The sequence below is a fragment of the Magnolia sinica genome, chromosome 2 (assembly GCF_029962835.1).
Source record: "Magnolia sinica isolate HGM2019 chromosome 2, MsV1, whole genome shotgun sequence".
NCBI classification, from domain to species: Eukaryota; Viridiplantae; Streptophyta; class Magnoliopsida; order Magnoliales; family Magnoliaceae; genus Magnolia; species Magnolia sinica.
In genome coordinates this window covers 14,514,836-14,535,818 of record NC_080574.1, presented here as the reverse complement: position 1 = coordinate 14,535,818, position 20,983 = coordinate 14,514,836, and the positions used below count along the sequence as shown (strand labels likewise).

At 36.7% G+C, this 20,983-nt stretch overlaps 2 protein-coding genes across 11 annotated transcripts in view; both read left to right on the top strand.

The window, feature by feature from the left end:
• The window catches only part of LOC131236098 (eukaryotic translation initiation factor 2A-like), a 32,994-nt gene extending 14,189 nt beyond the window's left edge, over positions 1-18,805 (top strand). For both annotated transcript variants that reach the window (XM_058233223.1, XM_058233234.1), the window contains exons 3-4: positions 17,507-17,578; positions 18,224-18,805. In XM_058233223.1, coding sequence (XP_058089206.1) covers positions 17,507-17,578; positions 18,224-18,484 — 333 coding nt within the window. In that variant the 3' untranslated portion in view covers positions 18,485-18,805. The remainder of the gene's footprint in view (positions 1-17,506; positions 17,579-18,223) is intronic.
• LOC131236079 (SEC12-like protein 1) overlaps positions 1-20,245 on the top strand; it is a 40,275-nt gene extending 20,030 nt beyond the window's left edge. For 4 of the 9 annotated variants that reach the window (XR_009166530.1, XR_009166528.1, XR_009166531.1 and 1 more), the window contains exons 6-7: positions 19,531-19,569; positions 19,700-19,742. Coding sequence is in view for 4 of the 9 variants with exons in the window: in XM_058233172.1 (XP_058089155.1) it covers positions 19,075-19,174; positions 19,375-19,450; positions 19,531-19,569; positions 19,700-19,737 (253 nt within the window). In the remaining 5 variants the exon portion in view is untranslated. The other 5 variants (XM_058233172.1, XM_058233170.1, XM_058233194.1 and 2 more) reach the window with 5 other exon arrangements.
• The last annotated feature ends 738 nt before the right edge of the window (positions 20,246-20,983 follow it).

Below are 20,983 nucleotides of genomic sequence, written 5' to 3'. Positions count from 1 at the left end.
AAACTTTGCATTTGGCTAAGTAAATATCAAGTCGAAAAGGGGTAACCCGGCCTCTACTCAATTGTCCAAATCATTATCATAGAGGACTACTTTCCAGTGACTAAGAAAATTTGAAGTCGAAAAGGGGTAGCTCGGCCTCTACTCAATTGTCGAAATCATTAACATGGAGGGCTACTTTCTAGTGATCCATTCGACTGGTTCCGTATGCGTGTGGCTAATTCTGAAAATCATACCTGTTTCAATGACTAGTCGGATTTCAAGTCAGAGGGCTACTTTCTAGTGTCGCGAATCATTCATTTGTCTAGTGGAAAGGCCTATATCAGTATGTATAGTTCTAGAAATCCTATTTGATTTAATGACCTAGCCTACTCTTAAGACCAAATTTTGCATTTGGCTGAGTAAATTTCATGTCGAAATGGGGTAACTCTGCCTGCTCAATTATCCAAATCCTTAATATAGGGGCTACTTTCCACTGATCCATTCAACTAGCCCCGTATATGTGTGACTAATTCTAAAAATCATACATGTTTCAATGACTTGTCCGATTTCAAGTCAGAGGGCTACTTTCTTGTGATCTAAACCATTCATATGACTGGGGGAAAGGCCCGTATGTGTATGACTAGTTCTGAAAATCCAATTTGTTTCAACGAAATAGACGACTTTTCAGACCAAACTTTGTATTTGGCTAAGCAAATTTCAAGTCGAAAAGGAGTAACTCGGCCTCTGCTCAATTGTCCAAGTCCTTAATATAGCGGGCTACTTTCCAGTGATCCATTCGACTAAGCCCATATGTGTGACTAATTCTAAAAATCATACATGTTTCAATGATTTGTCCAATTACAAGTTTGAGGGCTTCTTTCTTGTGTTCCAAACCATTCAAATGATTGGGGGAAAGGACTATATGAGTATGACTAGTTCTAAAAATCCAATATGTTTCAACGAATTAGCCGACTTTTAAAACCAAATTTTGCACTTGTCTAAGTAAATTTCAAGTCGAAAAGGGATAACCCGTCCTCTACTCAATTGTCCAAATCCTTAATATGTCAGTGTACTATCTAGTGATCCATTCGATTGAGACTGTATATGTGAGTAATTCTAAAAATCATGCATGTTTCAATGACTTGTCCGATTTCAAGTCAGATGGCTACTTTTTAGTGATCCAAACCATTCATATGTCTGGGGGAAGGCCTATATTTGTATGAATAGTTCTAGAAATCCTATTTGATTCAACGACATGGCCTACTTTTAAGACCAAACTTTGCATTTGGCTAAGTAAATTTCAAGTCGAAAAGGGGTAACCCGACCTCTATTCTATTGTCCAAATATTTAATTTGGCGGGCTTCTCTCCCGTGATCCATTCAACTAGGCCCCTAAGTGTGTCTGCTGGGAAGTCTCGTATCTGTATGAATAATTCTAAAAATCCTATTTGTTTCAAAGACTTAGACGACTTTTAAGACCAAATTTTGCATTTGGCTAAGTGAATTTCAAGTCGATAGGGGGTAACCCGACCTCTATTCAATTTTCCAAATCGTTAATATGGCGGACTACTCTCCAGTGATCCATTCGACAAAGTCCGTATGTTTGTCTTAAAATCATACCTGTTTCAATGACTTGTCCAATTTCATGTCAGAGGGCTACTTTTTAGTGATGTAATCCATTCATATGTCTGGGGGGAAGGCTCGTATATGTGTGACCAGTTCTAGAAATCTTAATTGTTTCAACAACTTGGCTGACTTTTAAAACCAAACATTGCTTTTGGCTAAGTAAATATCAAGTCGAAAAGGGTAACCCAGCCTCTACTTAATTGTCCAAATCATTATCATAGAGGACTACTTTCCAGTTACTAAGAAAATTTTAACTCGAAAAGGGGTAGCTCGGCCTCTACTCAATTGTCGAAATCATTAACATGGAGGTCTACTTTCTAGTGATCCATTCGACTGGTTTCGTATGCGTGTGGCTAATTCTAAAAATCACACCTCTTTCAATGACTTGTTCGATTTCAAGTTAGAGGGCTACTTTCTGGTGGTCTAAACCATTCATATGTCTGGTGGAAAGGGCCTTATGTGTATGACTAGTTCTAAAAATCCAATTTGTTTCAACGACTTAGCCGACTTTTAAGACCAAATTTTGCTTTTGGCTAAATAAATTTCTAGTCGAAAAGGGATAACCCGGCCTCTACTCAATTGTTCAAATCCTTAATATGGCGGGCTACTATCCAGTGATCCATTCGACTAAGACTGTATGTGTGTGACTAATTCTAAAAATCATACATGTTTCAATGACTTGTCCGATTTCAAGTCAGTGGATTACGTTTTAGTGATCCAAACCATTCATTTGTCTGGGGAAAGGCCTATATCTGTCTAAATAGTTCTAGAAATCCTATTTTATTTAACGACTTAGCCCACTCTTAAGACCAAATTTTGCATTTGGCTAAGTACATTTCTACTCGAAAAGGGGTAACCAGGCGTCTGTTCAATTGTCCAAATCCTTATTATAGCGGGCTACTTTCCAGTGATCCTTTCGACTAGGCACGTATATGTGTGACTAATTCTAAAAATCATACATGTGTCAATGCCTTGTCTGATTTCAAGTTAGAAGGCTACTTTCTTGTGATCTAAACCATTCATATGACTGGGGGAAAGGCCCGTATGTGTATGACTAGTTCTAAGACTCCAATTTGTTTCAACGACTTAGCCGACTTTTAAGACCAAATTTAGCATTTGGCTAAGTAAATTTCTAGTCGAAAAGGGATAACCCGACCTCTACTCAATTGTCCAAATCCTTAATATGTCGGGCTACTATCCAGTGATCCATTTGACTAAGACTGTATGTGTGTGAGAAATTCTAGAAATCATGCATGTTTCAATGACTTGTCTGATTTAAAGTCAGAGGGCTACTTTTTAGTGATCCAAACCATTCATATGTCTGGGGGAAGGCCTATATTTGTATTAATAGTTCTCAAAATCCTATTTGATTCAACGGCATGGCCGACTTTTAAGACCAAATATCGCATTTGGCTAAGTAAATTTTATGTCGAAATGGGGTATCCCAACCTCTATTCTATTGTCCAAATCTTTAATATGGCAGGCTACTCTTCAGTGATCCATTCGACTAGGCCCATATGTGTATGACTAATTCTTAAAATCATTCTCGTTTGAATGACTTGTCCGATTTGAAGTTGGAGGGCTGGCTTTTAGTGATCCAAACCATTCTTATGTCTGAGGGGAAGGCCCATATCTGTATGAATAGTTCTAAAAATCCTATTTGTTTAAACAACTTAGCCGACTTTTAAGACCAAATTTTGCATTTGGCAAAGTGAATTTCAAATCGGTAAGGGGTAACCCGGCCTCTACTCAATTGTCCAAATCCTTAATATGGCGGGCTACTCTCCAGTGATCCATTCGACAAAGTTCATATGTTTGTAACTAATTCTTAAAATCATACCCATATGTGTATGACCAGTTCTAGAATTCTTATTTGTCTTAACGACTTAGCCGACTTTTAAGACCAAACTTTGCATTTGGCCAAGTAAATATCAAGTCGAAAAGAGGTAACCCGGCCTCTACTCAATTGTCCAAATCATTATCATGGAGGACTACTTTCCAGTGACTAAAAAAATTTGAAGTCGAAAAGTGGTAGCCCGACTTCTAATCAAATGTCGAATTCTTTAACATGGAGGGCTACTTTCTAGTGATCCATTCGACTGGCTCCTAATGCGTGTGACTAATTCTAAAAATCATAACTGTTTCAATGACTTGTCCGATTTCAAGTCGGAGGGCTACTTTCTAGTGATCCAAGCCATTCATAGGTCTGGAGGAAATGCCCGTATGTGTATGACTGGTTCTGAAAATCCAATATGTTTCAATGAAATAGCCGACTTTTAAGACCAAACTTTTCATTTGGCTAAGCAAATTTCAAGTCGAAAAGGGGTGACCCGACCTCTATTCTATTGTCCAAATCTTTAATATGGCGGGCTACTCTATAGTGATCCATTCGACTAGGCACGTATGTGTGTGAGTAATTCTTAAAATCATTACTGTTTAAATGACATGTCCAATTTGAAGTCAGAGGGCTACCTTTTAGTGATCCAAACCATTCTTATGTCTGAGGGGAAGTCCTGTATCTGTATGAATAGTTCTAAAAATCCTATTTGTTTCAACGACTAAGTCGACTTTTAAGACCAAATTTTGCATTTGGCTAAGTGAATTTCAAGTCGAAAAGGGATAACCCGGCCTCTATTCAATTGTCCAAATCCTTAATATAGGGGCTACTTTCCAGTGATCCATTTGACTATCCCCGTATATGTGCGACTAATTCTAAAAATCATACATGTTTGAATGACTTGTCCGATTTCAAGTCAGAGGGCTACTTTCTAGAAATCTTATTTGTTTGAACGACTTAACTGACTTTTAAGACCAAACTTTGCATTTGGCTAAGTAAATATCAAGTCGAAAATGGGTAACTCGGCCTCTACTCAATTGTCCAAATCGTTATCATAGAGGACTACTTTCCAGTGACTAAGAAAATTTGAACTCGAAAAGTGATAGCGCGGCCTCTACTCAATTGTCGAAATCATTAACATGGAGGGCTACTTTCTAGGGATCCATTCGACTTGTTTCGTATGCGTGTGACTAATTCTAAAAATCATACTTGTTTCAATGACTTGTCATATTTCAAGTAGGGGGGCTACTTTCTAGTGATCCAAACCATTCATATGTCTAGTGGAAAGTCCCTTATATGTATGACTAGTTCTAAAAATCTAATTTGTTTCAATGACATAGCAGACTTTTAAGACCAAACTTTGCATTTGGCTAAGTAACTTTCAGGTTGAAAAGAGCTAACCCTGCCTCTATTCTATTGTCCAAATCTTTAATACGGAGGGCTACTCTCCATTGATTCATTCGACTAGGCCCGTATGTGCGTGACCAATTCTAGAAATCTTATTTGTTTCAACGACTTAGCCAACTTTTAAGACTAAACTTTGCATTTGGCTTAGTAAATATCAAGTCAAAAATGGGTAACCCAGCCTCTACTCAATTGTCCAAATCATTATCATAGAGGACTACTTTCCAGTGACTAAGAAAATTTGAAGTCGAAAAGTGATAGCATGGCCTCTACTCAATTGTCGAAATCATTAACATAGAGGGTTACTTTTTAGGGATCCACTTGACTAGTTCCGTATGCGTGTGACGAATTCTAAAAATCATACTTGTTGCAATGACTTGTCCGATTTCAAGTAGGATGGCTACTTTCTAGTGATCCAAACCATTCATATGTCTGGTGGAAAGTCCCTTATGTGTATGACTAGTTCTAAAAATCCAATCTGTTTCAATGACATAGCCGACTTTTAAGACCGAACTTTGCATTTGACTAAGTAAATTTCAGGTCGAAAAGGGGTAACGCTACCTCTATTCCATTGTCCAAATCTTTAATACGGCGGGCTACTCTCCTTTGATTCATACGACTCGGCCCGTATGTGTGTAACTAATTCTTAAAATCATTTCTGTTCGAATGACTTGTCCGATTTGAAGTCAGAGGGCTTCTTTTTAGTGATCCAAACCGTTCTTATATATGAGGTGAAGTCCCGTATATGCATGAATAGTTCTAAAAATCCTTTTTGTTTCATCGACTTAGCCGACTTTTAAGACCAAAATTTTCATTTTGCCAAGTAAATTTCAAGTTGACAAGGGGTAACCCGACCTCTACGCAATTGTCCAAGTACTTAATATGGCGGGCTACTCTCCAGTGATCCATTTGACAAAGTCCATATGTTTGTAACTAATTCTTTAAATCATACCCGTTTCAATGACTTGTCCGATTTTAAGTTAGAGGGCTACTTTTTATTTATCCAAACCATTCATATGTTTGGGGGGAAGGCCCATATGTTTGTGGCCAGTTCTAGAAATCGTATTTGTTTCTCAATGACTTAGGTGACTTTTAAGGCCAAACTTTGCATTTGGCTAAGTAAATATCAAGTCGAAATGGGGTAAACTAGCCTCTACTCCATTGTCCAAATCATTATCATAGAGGTCTACTTTCCATTGACTAAGAAAATTTGAAGTCGAAAAGTGTTAGCCCGGCCTCTACTCAATTATCGAAATTATTAACATGGTGGGCCGCTTTCTAGTGATCCATTTGACTGGTTCCGTATGCGTGTAGCTAATTCTAAAAATCATACATGTTTCAATTACTTGTCTGATTTCAAGTCAGAGGGCTACTTTTTAGTGATCTAAACCATTCATATGTCTGGGGGAAGGCCTATATTTGTATGAATAATTCAAGATATCTTATTTGATTCATGGACTTAGCCAACTTTTAAAACCAAACTTTGCATTTGGCAAAGTAATTTTCAAGGGGAAAAGGTGTAACCCAGCATCAACTCAATTGTCCAAATCTTTAATATGGCGGGCTGCTCTCCAGTGATCTATTCAACTTGGCCCATATGTGTGTTACTAATTCTTAAAATCATACCTATTTGAATGAATTGTCCGATTTGAAGCCGGAGGGCTACTTTAGTTATCCAAACCCTTCTTATGTCTGTGGGAAAGGCCCGTATTTGTATGACTAGTTCTAAAAATCCTATTTGTTTCAAAGACTTGGACGACTTTTAAGACTAAATTTTGCATTTGGCTAAGTGAATTTCAAGTCGATAAGGGGTAACCCAGCCTCTACTCAATTGTCCAAATCCTTAATATGGCGGGCTACTCTCCAGTTATCCATTCGACAAAGTCCGTATGTTTGTAACCATTTCTTAAAATCATACCTGTTTCAATGACTTGTCCGATTTCAAATTAGAGGGCTACTTTTTAGTGATCGAAACCATTCATATGTCTGGGGGAAGGCCCGTATGTGTGTGACCAGTTCTAGAAATCTTATTTGCTTCAACGACATTGCCGACTTTTAAGACCAAACATTGTATTTGGCTAAGTAAATATCAAGTCGAAAAGGGGTAACCCTCCCTCTACTCAATTGTCCAAATCATTGTCATCGAGGACTACTTTCAAGTGAGTAAGAATATTTGAAGTCGAAAATGGGTAGCCCGGGCTCGACTCAATCATCGAAATCATTATCATAGAGGACTACTTTCCAGTGACTAAGAAAATTTAAAGTCGAAAAGGGGTGGCTCGGCCTCTACTCAATTGTTGAAATCATTAACATGGAGGGCTACTTTTTAATGATCCATTTGACTTGTTCCGTATGCGTGTGGCTAATTTTAAAAATCATACCTATTTCAATGGCTTGTCCGATTTCAAGTCACAGGGATACTTTCTACTGATCCAAACCATTCATATGTCTGGTGGAAAGGCCTGTTTGTGTATGACTAGTTCTAAAAATCCAATTTGTTTCAACGACTTAGCCAAGTCTGAGGGCTACTTTCTAGTGATCCAAACCATTCATATGTTTTGGGGAAAGGCCCCTATGTGTGTGAGTAGTTCTAAAAATCTAATTGGTTTCAACGACTTAGCCGACTTGCAAGCCCAAACTTTGCCTTTGACTAAGTAAATTTCTAGTCGAAAAGGGATAACCCGGCCTCTACTCAATTGTCTAAATCCTTTTTCTGGAGGGCTACTATCCAGTGATCCTTTTGACTATGACTGTATGTGTGTGACTAATTCTAAAAATCTTACATGTTTCTATGCATTGTCCGATTTCAAGTCAGAGGGCTACTTTTTAGTGATCCAAACCATTCATATGTCTGGGGAAAGGCCTATATCTCTATGAATAGTTCTAGAAATCCTATTTGATTCAACGATTTAGCCAACTTTTAAGTCCAAATTTTGCATTTGGCTATGTAAATTTCTGGTCGAAAAGGGATAACCCGGCCTCTACTCAATTGTCCAATTCCTTAATATGTCGGGCTACTATCCAGTGATCCATTTGACTAAGACTATGTGTGTGACTAATTCTAAAAATCATACGTGTTTCAATGACTTGTCCGATTTCAAGTCAGATGGCTATTTTCTTGTGATCCAAACCATTCATATTCTGGGGGAAGGGCCCCTTTTTGTATGACTAGTTCTAAGAATCCAATTTGTTTCAACGACTTAGCCGACTTTTAAGACCGAATTTTGCATTTGGCTAAGTAAATTTCTAGTCGAAAAGGGATAACCCGACCTCTAATCAATTATCCAAATGCTTAATATGGCGGGCTACTATTCAGTGATTCTTTCGACTAAGACTGTATTTGTGTGACTAATTCTAAAAATCATACATGTTTCAATAACTTGTCCGATTTCAAGTCAGAGGGCTACTTTTTAGTGGTCCAAACCATTCATATGTCTGGGGAAAGGCCTATATCTGTATGAATAGTTCTAGAAATCCTATTTGATTCAATGACTTAGCCGACTTTTAAGACCAAATTTTGCATTTGGCTAAGTAAATTTGAAGTCAAATAGGGGTAATCCGGCCTCTGCTCAATTGTCAAAATCCTTAATATAGCGGGTTACTTTCCAGTGATCCATTCAACTAGGCTCGTATATGAGTGACTAATTCTAAAAATCATGCATGTTTGAATGACTTGTTCGATTTCAAGTCAAAGAGCTACTTTCTTTTGTTCCAAACCATTCATAAGTTTGGGGGAAAGGCCCGTATGTGTATGACTAGTTATGAGAATCCAATTTGTTTCAAGGACTTAGCCGACTTGTAAGACCAAATTTTGCATTTGGCTAAATAAATTTCTAGTCGAAAAGGGATAACCCGTCCTCAACTCAATTGTTCAAATCCAAAATATGGCGGGCTACTATCCAGTCATCCATTCGACTAAGACTGTATGTGCGTTACTAATTTTAAAAATCATACATGTTTCATTGACTTGTCCGATTTCAAGTCAGAGTGCTACTTTTTAGCGATCCAAACCATTCATATGTCTGGGGTGAATGCACGTATGTGTATGACTAGTTCTAAAAATCTTATTTGTTTCAACGACTTCGCCGACTTTTAAGAATAAATATTGCATTTGGCAACGTAAATTTCAAGTTAAAAAGGGGTAACCCCGCATCTAATCAATTGTTCAAATCCTTAATATAGCGGGCTACTTTCCAGTGATCCATTCGACTAGGCCCGTATATGTGTGACTAATTCTAAAAATCGTACCGGTTTCAATAACTTGTTGGATTTCAGGGCAGAGGGCTTGTTTCTAGCGATCCAAACCATTCATATGTCTCGGGAAAGGCCCGTATGTTTATGACTAGTTCTAAAAATCCTATTTGTTTCAATGACTTGACCGATTTTTAAGGCCAAATTTTGCATTTGGCTTAGTAAATTTCATATCGAAAAGGGGTAACACGGCCTCTAATAAATTGTCCAAATCCTTAATATGGCATGCTACTTTCCTGTGATCCATTCGACTAAGCTCGTATGTGTGTTACTAATTCTAAAAATCATACACGTTTCAATGACTTATCCGATTTCCAGTCGGAGGGCTATTTTTTATTGATCCAAACCATTCATATGTCTGTGGGAAGGCTTATATTTGTATGAATAGTTCTAGAAATCCTATTTGATTCAACGACTTACCTAACTTTTAAGACCAAACATTGCATTTGGCTAAGTAAATTTAAAGTCGAAAAGGGGTAACCCAACCTCTACTCAATTGTCTGAATCTTTAATATGGTTTGCTTTTCTCCAGTAATCTATTCGATTATGCACGTATGTGTGTTTCTAATTCTTGAAATTATACCTGTATGAATGACCTATCCGATTTGAAGTCAGAGGGCTACTTTTTAGTGATCCAAACCATTCTTATGTCTGAGGGGAAGGCTCGTATTTGTATGAATAGTTCTAAAAATCCGATTTGTTTCAACGACTTAGCCGTCTTTTAAGACTAAATTTTGCATTTGGCTAAGTGAATTTCAAGTCGACTAGATCCGTATGTGTGTGGCTAATTCTAGTGATCCATTCAACTAGTTCCGCATGTGTGTGGCTAATTCTAAAAATATTACCTGTTTCAATGACTTCTCCAATTTTAATTCGGAGGGCAAATTTTTAGTTATCCAAACCATTTATATGTCTGGTGGAAAGGCCCGTATGTGTATGACTGGTTCTAAAATCCGTATTTGTTTCAACGACTTATCCAACTTTTATGACCAAATTTTGCATTTGGATAAGTAAATTTCAAGTCGGAAAGGGGTAACCCGACCTCTACTCGATTGTTCAAATCTTTAATATGGCGGGTTACTTTCCAGTGATCTATTCAACTAGGCCCCGTATGTGTGTCACTAGTTCTAAAAATCATACCTGTTTCAATGACTTATCCGATTTCAAGTCAGAGGGCTACTTTTTAGTGATCCAAACCATTCCTATGTCTCGGGGGAAGGCCTGTATCTATATGAATAGTTGTAGAAGTGCTTCATGTTTGGACGACTTAGCCGACTTTTTAGACCAAATTTTGCATATGGCTAAGTAAATTTCAAGTCGAAAAGGGGTAGCCCGGTCTCTACTCGATTACTAAAATCATTAACATGGAGGACTACTTTCTAGTGATCCATTCGACTAGTTCCGTATGTGTGTGGATAATTCTTTAAATTATACCTATTTAAATGACTTATCCGATTTGAAGTCAGGGGGCTAATTTTTAGTGATCCAAACCATTCATATGTCAGGGGGGGAAGGCCCGTATGTGTAAGACTAGTTCTGAAAATTCAATTTGTTTCAATGACTGAGGCGACTTTTATAACCAAAATTTGCATTTGTCTAAGTAAATTTTAAGTTGAAAAAGGGTAACCCGACCTCAACTCAATTGTCCAAATCCTTAAAATTGCGGGCTACTTTCTAGTGATCCATTCGACTAGGCCCGTATTTGTTTGACTAATTCTAAAAATCATACCTGTTTCAATGACTTGTTCGATTTCAAGTCAGAGGGCTACTTTTTATTGATCCAAACCATTCATATGTCTGAGTGGAAGTCCTGTATCTGTATGAATTGTTCTAGAAATCTTATTTGTTTCAACGAATTAGCCGGCTTTTAAGACCAAATTTTGCATTTGGGTAAGTAAATTTCAAGTCGAAAAGGGGTAGCCCATCCTCTACTCAATTGTCGAAGTCACTAACATGGAGGGCTACTTTCTAGTGATCCATTCGACTAGTTCCATATATGTGTGGCTATTTGTATAAATCATACCTGTTTCAATGACTTGTCCGATTTTAAGTCAGAGTGCTAAATTTTAGTTATCCAAACCATTCATATATCTGGGGGAAGGCCTATATCTGTATGACTCGTTCTAAAAATCCTATTTTATTCAACGACTTAGCCGACTTTTAAAACCAAATTTTGCATTTGGCTAAGTAAATTTCGAGTCGAAAAGGGGTAACCTGTCCTCTACTCAATTGTTCAAATCTTTAATATGGTGGGTTACTTTCCAGTGATCCATTTGACTAGGCCTGTATGTGTGACTAATACTATAAATTATACCCGTTATAGTGACTTGTCCGATTTCAAGTTAGAGGGCTACATTTTAGTGATCCAAACCAATCATATGTCTGGAGGTAAGGCATGTATGTGTGTGATTAGTTCTAAAAATCCTATTTCTTTCAACGACTTACCCGACTTTAAGACCAAATTTTACATTTGGCTAAGTGAATTTCAAGTTGATAAGGAGTACCCCGGCCTCTACTCAATTGTCCAAATCCTCAAAATGGCGGGCTACTTTCTAGTGATCCATTCGACTAGCCCCGTATGTTTGTGACTAATTCTTAAAATTATTCCCGTTTTTGTGACTTGTCCGATTTCAAGTCGGAGGGCTACATTTTAGTGATCCAAACCAATCATATGTCTGGAGCAGGGAATTCAATATCGGTACGGCCGATACGTAATGGTAACGGTCCAGTCCGTTACGCGATACGGGGTCAAAACGGGCACCCCCCCGATTCTGTATGTGTAATGACCCCGTAACGGCCGTTACTGCCCTGTAACGATCAGGGCGTAACGGTTCAATAACGGTTAGTTTTTTTCTTCTTTTTAAGGTCCGATTTTGCGTTCTTTTTTGTACTTCTTTCTTTCAAACTGTTTCTAAATCATTCTATTGCAATTTTTGACCACTCTTAGCTTGAAATTACAGATAAAAACAACTTATATTAAGGATTTTCTTCAAAAATAGGTATTTATACTTTTTATTCGATGTGTTTTTGTTTTAATGGTAGAATATGATGTGTTAATCATAATAGAACATATTAATGTCCATTTTACAGATCGTTGTTGTGATTTTATATTTTTTTTATAATTTTTTTCTATTTACGCACTATTTTCGGCCTTTTTTTAAAAAAAAATTTCAAAAATTAATTTTTATTCAATGTGTTGCTGTTTTAATGGTAGAATATGATGTGTTAATCATAGCAAAACATATTAATGTACATTTTAAAGATTCTTATTGTGATTTTATATTTTTTTTCTAATTTTTTTTATATTTACGCAATATTTTTGGCCATTTTTTTTTAAATTCGAAAAATTATTTTTTATTTAATGTGTTGCTGTTTTTATGGTAGAATATGATGTGTTAATCATAGTAGAACATATTAATGTCCATTTTTACAGATTCTTATTGTGATTTTATATTTTTTTTAATAATTTTTTTCTATTTACGCACTATTTTCGGCCCTTTTTTTTTTTAAAATTCAAAAAATCATTTTTTATTTAATATGTTGCTGTTTTTATGGTAGAATATGATGTGTTAATCATAGTAGAACATATAAATGTCAATTTTACAGATTCTTATTGTGATTTTCTATATTTTTTTTAATTTTTTTCTTTTTATGCACTATTTTCGGCCCTTTTTTTAAATTCAAAAAATCATTTTTTATTTAATGTGTTGCTGTTTTAATGGTAGAATATGATGTGTTAATCACAGTAAAACATATTAATGCCCATTTTACAGATTCTTATTGTGATTTTATATTTTTTTATAATTTTTTTCTATTTACGCACTATTTTCGGCCGTTGTTTTTTAAATTCGAAAAATCATTTTTTATTTAATGTCTTGTTGTTATAATGGTAGATTATGATGTGTTAATCATAGTAGAACATATTAATGTCCATTTTACAGATTCTTATTGTGATTTTATTTTTTTTATAATTTTTTTCTATTTACGCACTATTTTCGGCCTTTTTAAAAAAAAATTCAAAAAATCATTTTTTATTTAATGTGTTGCTCTTTTTTGGTAGAATATGATGTGTTACTCATAGTAGAACATATTAATGTCCATTTTACATATTCTTATTATGATTTTATATATTTTTATATTTTTGAATTAGTGACTTTATGTTTATATTTTTTTATATTGGACAAGTTTTGGAGGTTCTTAGGGTTTAGAACATAAAATCATCTTTATTGATTAGATTCTGAAAATTGTATATAAATTTAGAATAATGAGTAGACTCATAATCTCACATAGACATAGGTCATATCTAATCGATATCTAGTATATACCTGAAATGTCTTGGTCTGGCCAACAAGTGAGGATATTGGATGGCAACATTGTCAGAGGGTTGGTGGTATTAGGCACCAAATGAAGTGCAACTATTGTGATAGACTAGTTAGTGGTGGAATTACGCGTCTCAAACAACATTTGGCATATCGAAAGGGTGAAGTTGCGGGATGTACTAGAGTATTGAAAGAGATAATAATTTTAATGCAAGTCAGTCTGGATGAGTCAAAGGGTAAACGTGTTGCTGGACAAAAGAAGAAATATGAGATTTTGGATGCGGCTCGACAGGAGGTGTTTGGCCTTGTATATATGGGTGTTCGTGATGAAAGAATTAAAGCTCTCACGGTTAGGGATATTAAGGGGAAATAGATAGATACAAAGTATACAAATGTGAAAGCATACGTGGCTACCTTTAAACCTGTATGGCAGGCCAGAGGATGCACGATCATGTGTGATGGTTGGACTGGCCCAACCAGACGCAGCATAATCAACTTCATGGTGTATTGCCACACTACAAGTCAATTGATGCCTCAGACGTAACAAAATATTCTAATTATATTATTGGACTAATGGATAAAATTATGGATGAGATTGGAGAGGAGAATGTAGTGCAGATTGTGATTGATAATGAAGCATCATATAAGCTTGCAGGACATAAGTTGATGAAAAAGAGACCACATCTTTTTTGGTCACCATGTGCTGCCCATTGTATTGATCTTATATTAGAAGATATTGGGAAGAAGAAAAATGTTAAGGAAATGGTCGAAAGGGCAAGAGAAGTGACAACGTTTATTTACAACCATAACCAAGTAGTCGCAATAATGAGGAAGTTCACGAAAGGACGAGAGTTGTTGAGGCCTGCGGCGATTAGATTCGCAACAAACTTTATAGTATTAGAGAGTTTATACCAGTATAGGGGAGATTTGAGTGAGATGTTCACTTTCCGAGATTGGCTTAACACAAAACATGAGCAGAAGACATCAGGGACACCGGTTGAAGTTGCGAATACCATACGAGACAATAAATATTGAAAGAGGGTCAAGTCAATCCTAAAGGTGATGAAGCCACTAATGAGGGTACTCCGTCTTGTTGAAACCGACGAAGTACCTACCATGGGCTTCCTATACGATGCCATGGATAAGGCAAAGTTGGCAATTAAACGTGATTGTAGAAGCTGAGAGTCTTATTGGAGGATGATCGACAAGAGATGGACAAGATAACTCCATAACGATCTTCATGCAGCAGGTTACTACCTCAATCTTAGGTACAGATATACCCAATCATTTATTGCAGATAATGAAATTCATGTCGGGCTAAAGAATGTGATAAAGAGATTAGAGCCTGACTTAGATATGCAAATAAAGGCGTTGAATGAATTAGATACATTTGGAAATCGCCTGGGTAGCTTTGGAGATGCTCTTGCACAATATGTATTATCTAGGTTGCAACCGGCTGAATGGTGGATGAATTTCGAAGAGAGTACGAAGGCTCTTTAAAAAATTATAGTAAAAGTTTTGAGTCAGACAACTTCTTTTAGCTGCGAAAGGATTTGGAGTTGTTTTGCACTTATTCATTCAAAGAATACGAATAGACTGCAGACTAGGACATTTGATAGACTTGTATTCATGCACTACAATATGAACTAAGAATTTGACGACATCATAGGACCATTACAGCCACCGATGACACAAACTATTATCCAATAAACTTGGACAATATTTATGATGAGGATGACCTGCTTCTACCTTGGTTGGAAACAAGGGAAAAACAAATTGAAGAGGATAGTGAAGAGTTGAAAATTGATGACCCACTAATATGCACAGTGCAACAAGAGAGTTGTGCAGATGTGTTGGACCCAGTAAGAGGGGCAACTCTTATGCCAAGTACGGCTCAAGATCAACAAAAGAGTATGAGCAGTGGTAGCGTGACCATGTCGGATGATGGTGATGATGACGCCCTTGCCCCTGGTGGTGGCACTTCTAGTGTTGCTCAACACAGCATACAGCCCGTCTACAGATCATGATGCCGATGAACATCGACAAGATAGTACACAAGGTCGGACTTATGAGTGTACTGAGTCACGATACAACCAGCAGGAGGAGGATAGGTCTGGTGGTGCACCGTGTCCGGGAGATCTGGAATATCAGCAGGCTCATGGTCCTGCTTATTATGATGGATATTCATCTGTCCAATTGGATTATGATTATAGTTATACTGAGCCTATTCCATCACATTCATGTTGGAGTAGTCCTCCCGATATATATTCATATGATTATAGATATCCAGATCCAAATCCAAGTTACTCATCACAGACACACTCTCAATCTCAAGATTCTCAACAGCCTAAGTACGGGCACCAGTATGGCTTTTCGACGGGCACTGGTGGATTTCCTTACTCGTGGTCGGAGTCATTGCCTAATCAGGATTAGTTATCCTCTGGTTTCATTGATCTAGTATTTCCTTCTGGCACTAGATATTATAGATATGCAGCACCTCCACCTATTGGATTAGTCTCAGCCTGATGATGACGATGATGATGATGTGGAGGTCGAGCAACCACAAAAAGGCAGATTTTCATTTTGGTGGTGACTTGTGATTGTAAGTATATTTTTGTATAAGGTAAGTATTTGCAGCATACATCAATATTATTGCAAGCAGCCAAGCACACACTTGAAACTGCCGAACTTGTATTTAAAATCGCTCCCTTGACAACCAATCAAGTAATCCTTAATCAAGTTGTTGGGGAGTATATCAGACACAACTAATTTTTTTTTTTATAATACTCTTGACTTGAGGATGACAAGTCACAGGACAAGAATCACCATCACAGCCACGGGTATGTTTAATTCTTAATAACTTAATATAGAATAAATTATGAAAAATAATTGCAAACACTTACACATGTAAGATATTTTCATATTACATTCATTCTAATATACCTATCATTGATAGTAGATAGTTAGAAAATTAAATGTATGAGTTTTGCAGTCAAATCCAGGTTGTCTGGTTCATAAATTCATCAGACAGTCCGATACAACTTGAAGGGTGGTCTTACACTTCTGTTTATGCATAATTGCTACTACCATGCTCTGATTACAGTCAAGATGGATTCTTAGCCAAAGGTTAGTAAAGGCTTGATTCTCACATAGGCTTGATTTTGAAGGCTTAATTAGAACTTCTTTTCTAATTAACAGTTCTTTTTTAATTTCTATTTATACATTACAAGCCAGAAAATGCTTGTTTATTTTGAAACTTCAGCTAAGATACATTATATGAACTACTCCATTTAAAAAAAAAAAAAGAAAAAGAAAAGGAAAAAAAGAAGAAGCTAATAACTGAGAAAATTTACTTGGGTTATTTCAGTAGATGAGTTATCCAATTCATGACCTGATAATATGCACAATATGCTCGGGTTTTCAGTTTATGCAAGTGGAGAGATGCTTGATTGGCTGGGCCGCAACAATGGATGTTCATACACTTCATTCTAGGATATCCTTGTCACTAGTGCTTTATTGCTTTTCTCTAACCATTTATTTGCAAGCAACAAATGGAAATGTTTTTTTTTTTTTGAAACAAACAAATTGAAATGTTATGCTGACTTCTTTGGGAATGGTCCATCTGCAATGGTGCACAATGTACTGATGGTCTACATCATAGCCGAAAAACTGGTTGAGCCGACTCCAAACAAATGGAAATGCTTTTTTTTTTTTTGAAATGTTATTCTGACCTATGGAGAAAATTCTTTGGGAATGGTCCACCTATGATGGTGCACAACATACTGATGGTCTACATCATAGCTGAAAAAATGGTTGAGCTGACTCCAAATTTGGTTGAGCTGAAATGGTTTTCTACATCCTAGTCACAACGTACTCCTTGAATCGATCAACTTGATGGATTTTTGAGTTAGAGTCCTGTTTTCGGGCTTTCAAACCATGGTCAGATTAGATAACATGGCCCCACTTGTATATAAAATGAAACTCAAGTATTCCGTGCATGTCCTCTGGTTGAGTTTCATATAAATCCTCATTGCATTGTATCTTTTGTCAAGAATGACTAATTTGCCTTCTCAAATTGTTTCTTTCAACAGCATTTTGCTGCAGTCATAATGCGGATAAGGGAGCTGAAAACAACAGCTTTAATATTTGTGTCCGTTAAAATGGTGAGTTGATACTTGATGGGTAATGGGTTATGAGAGACTTCTAATCGTAGAAGGAAGATCTTGTGGCTGATTAGATTGTAACTCTTTTAAGAGAATAAGTGCTATGAACCTTTTCATGATAATCCCATAGAACTTAAATACCAGAATATGTTGAGGCCCTAAACCGTAGACTCACTGCTAGATCATTTACTCTTAAGCAAAAGGAATATACATTCATAAAAATTGAATTGAATCAAAAGCATTGTGGGTAGTTTGTTTCATTGGACAAACATCCCAAGTTTTGAAATAACCAGATTGTAATTTTGCTTCAAATATTCTTATTTAGGGTTGGCTTCAAAATGCTATTATGTCAATCTCAAGTTGGACTCAAGAAGAACTTAATTGCTATTTGGTGGCTGCTTGCTTGTTATGAATACAATGAAACACCATTCATTCTTGTCATTTCCTATTTATTGAAATGACTAAAACAGGTTAGTCTAACTCTATTTATATTTAGGAAGTAACCCTCCAAATTGCAATCACTATTTGAACCTGAAATACATGGAATTTTGATTTGTGTTTGGTCAGTGTATGGACCACACATCTAAATGCATTTGTGTTTCAGAGAAACTCATTCAAACTTTACTTTTCTTTTTCTTTGTATAGGGAATTCCAGCTAGTGTCCAGATTTTTTCCCATGACAAGGATGCACAGGCTCAGCCTGTTGCTTGGCGAAGTTTTTTCCGGTGCTCCACGGTGCAACTGCACTGGAACTATGGTGCAACAGGACTTCCGACAGCGGCACAATCGAATGTTGATAAAACCAACCACAGTTACTGTGGTGAATCGAAGCTGAATTACTTGACAATTGATGGGAGCCATGAAGGACTTGTGCCTCTACGTATGATTTTCAAGTTAATTGGCTGACCTTATTAATCTACCATTCTTTGTTTGCATTTGCAAGTGAAATTGCTGATTTTATAGATGGGTTACAGGTAAAGAAGGGCCTGTCCGTGATAAGTGGGTCTTTGGCCGATTTACTTTTATGTCCAATCTCGCATTTAAGCATGTAGCAAGCTGGTTGTGTGCATGTGTATGCAAAATCATCATGCCATTAGTTTTAGTCTAAATGCATAGATTAAGTTGAATGTGATCAATCTTCAAGGTGGTATGTTACACTTCAGCTTTGTTGAATGTAGGATGGCCATTTAAGAGTTTTCAAGTGGCTAGTGCGGAAGTCCTTCTGGATCAGCCTGATGCCCATGCCTCTGTGAACGATTTGGATTTCAGGTACATGGAAGTATTTGTATATATCTGGAAAATGTTTGGACTTTGTACTATAGTTAAATAGCTTAGTAGTTTGCTTTTACAAACCATGTCAGTTTGCTTGAGAGTGCTAGAAACCCAAGTTTATATATATATATATATATATGAAATTCAGATCCCTTTGTTCTGATTTTATTTGTTATATTGAATATCCTGATTGTTTATCAGACTTCTCAGACTTTCTCTTGCAGTTCTGATGGAAAATTTGTAGCATCCTTGGGAAGTAGTGGTCCTTGTCGGGTTTGGGACCTAACGCCATTGATGGTTGTAGCCAATTTACCAGGAGAAAATGTGAGCAGCTTGTTTTACTTGCCTTTTTTCTTTTGATAGGCAATCTAGGCTTGAACCCGTTACCTCTGTTGAAACACACCTTGTCTACCATTGAGCTGTGCGCTCGAGCCCATTTTACTGATTCCTTAAGTACATTTTTGGAATTCCTTTTTTTGTTCTTGTATCTTTGAATCTAAGCTGGATACGTCTGTCAAATTCAGGTTGAGGTTTTCGGGTTCTGCCGTTTTTCTCATAATAGTGATGACAATCAAACCCTATATTTGACTGCAATGCAAGGTGGAATTTCTGATTCGAATGACAGGTTCTCCTTGATTGCTATTGTTTCATATGTTGCTGATTTTGAAGCATTTTCACAGGCCAGCATGGAATCATTGTCTCTTGGAACACTATAAAAGGTTCGCCTTGATTGCTATTGTTTCAAATTATCTCAACTGTTTTAACCTTCCTTTGTGATTAATATTGTGCATATGAATTGGTTGGATGGGGATTGTGTATGTTTCTCATTAGCATGTTTCATTATTTCAGATTATGGGCAGGCGATTGGGACCAAGGCTTCTTGGTAGGGCTGATGATTCTATGGTAAATATCTGCTTCTTATTTGCATTTGAAATTTTGACATAAACGATATAAGCTATTGTAAGTAGATAGTTTCTTGTTTTTTGGTGGAATATGTGCATATATGGATAAAATAAGGAAATGACTCAAACAACGAATGATGCCTAGCGATTTTATTTTATTTTTTGCATAAACCAGCAAGGTTGAATGCTGTATTTTATAAATGCAATTGGAAGTATGATGGCTCTTTCAGAAAAAAACTGTTTCAAGTGGATTTTGGACAGAAGATTTAAAACAGAAAAATCCAAGTACATGATCACTCTATAGATTTTGTAACAGGATCCTCTTTGGGTGATTTTGTGCATGCCGTAGTTTGTTGATGCTAGAAGATGCTTATTATGAAGACTAGGTGGAAATGGTGATCGAGAAGATGCTTGATTAAGTACACATGGTCGGAGAGGGGTACGTTTTAAAATTTGGTTTTGCTTTTTTTTTTTTTTTCCCCTCTTTTCTTCATTTTTTTTTTGTCTACTTTCTTTCCATGAATAGTCCTTAGACTTTTTTCTTTTTAAAACACACGAACTCGACGCACACACCCACACACGCCATAGTGGGATTTCACCACCTATGGGTATTGAACCCAAGACCTCATGTTGAAACTCCTCAAGAGTCTACCACTGAGGTAAGGACTCGAAGGTGATGCTTGAAACACCAACTTTTTGGTGATCCAAACCATTCCTGTCTGGGGGGAAGTCCTGTATCTGTATGAATAGTTCTAGAAATCCTATTTATTTCAATGACTTGGCCGACTTTTAAGACGAAACTTTGCATTTGGCTAAGTAAATTTCAAGTCGAAAAGGGGTAACCCGGCCTCTATTCAATTATCCAAATCATTAACATGGAGAGCTACTTTCTAGTGATCCATTCGACTAGTTCCGTATGTCTGTGGCTAATTTTAAAAATCATACCTGTTTCAATGACTTATCAGATTTCATGACAGAGGGCTAATTTTTAGTGATCGAAACCATTTATATGTCTGGGGGGAAGGCCCGTATGTGTATGACTAGTTCTGAAAATTTAATTTGTTTCAACGACTAAGCCGATTTTTAAGACCAAATTTTGCATTTGTCTAAGTAAATTTCAAGTCGAAAAGGGGTAACCCGACCTCTACTCAATTGTCCAAATCTTTAAGATGGGGGGCTACTTTCCAGTGATCCATTCGACTAGGCCCGCATGTGTGTGACTAATTCTTAA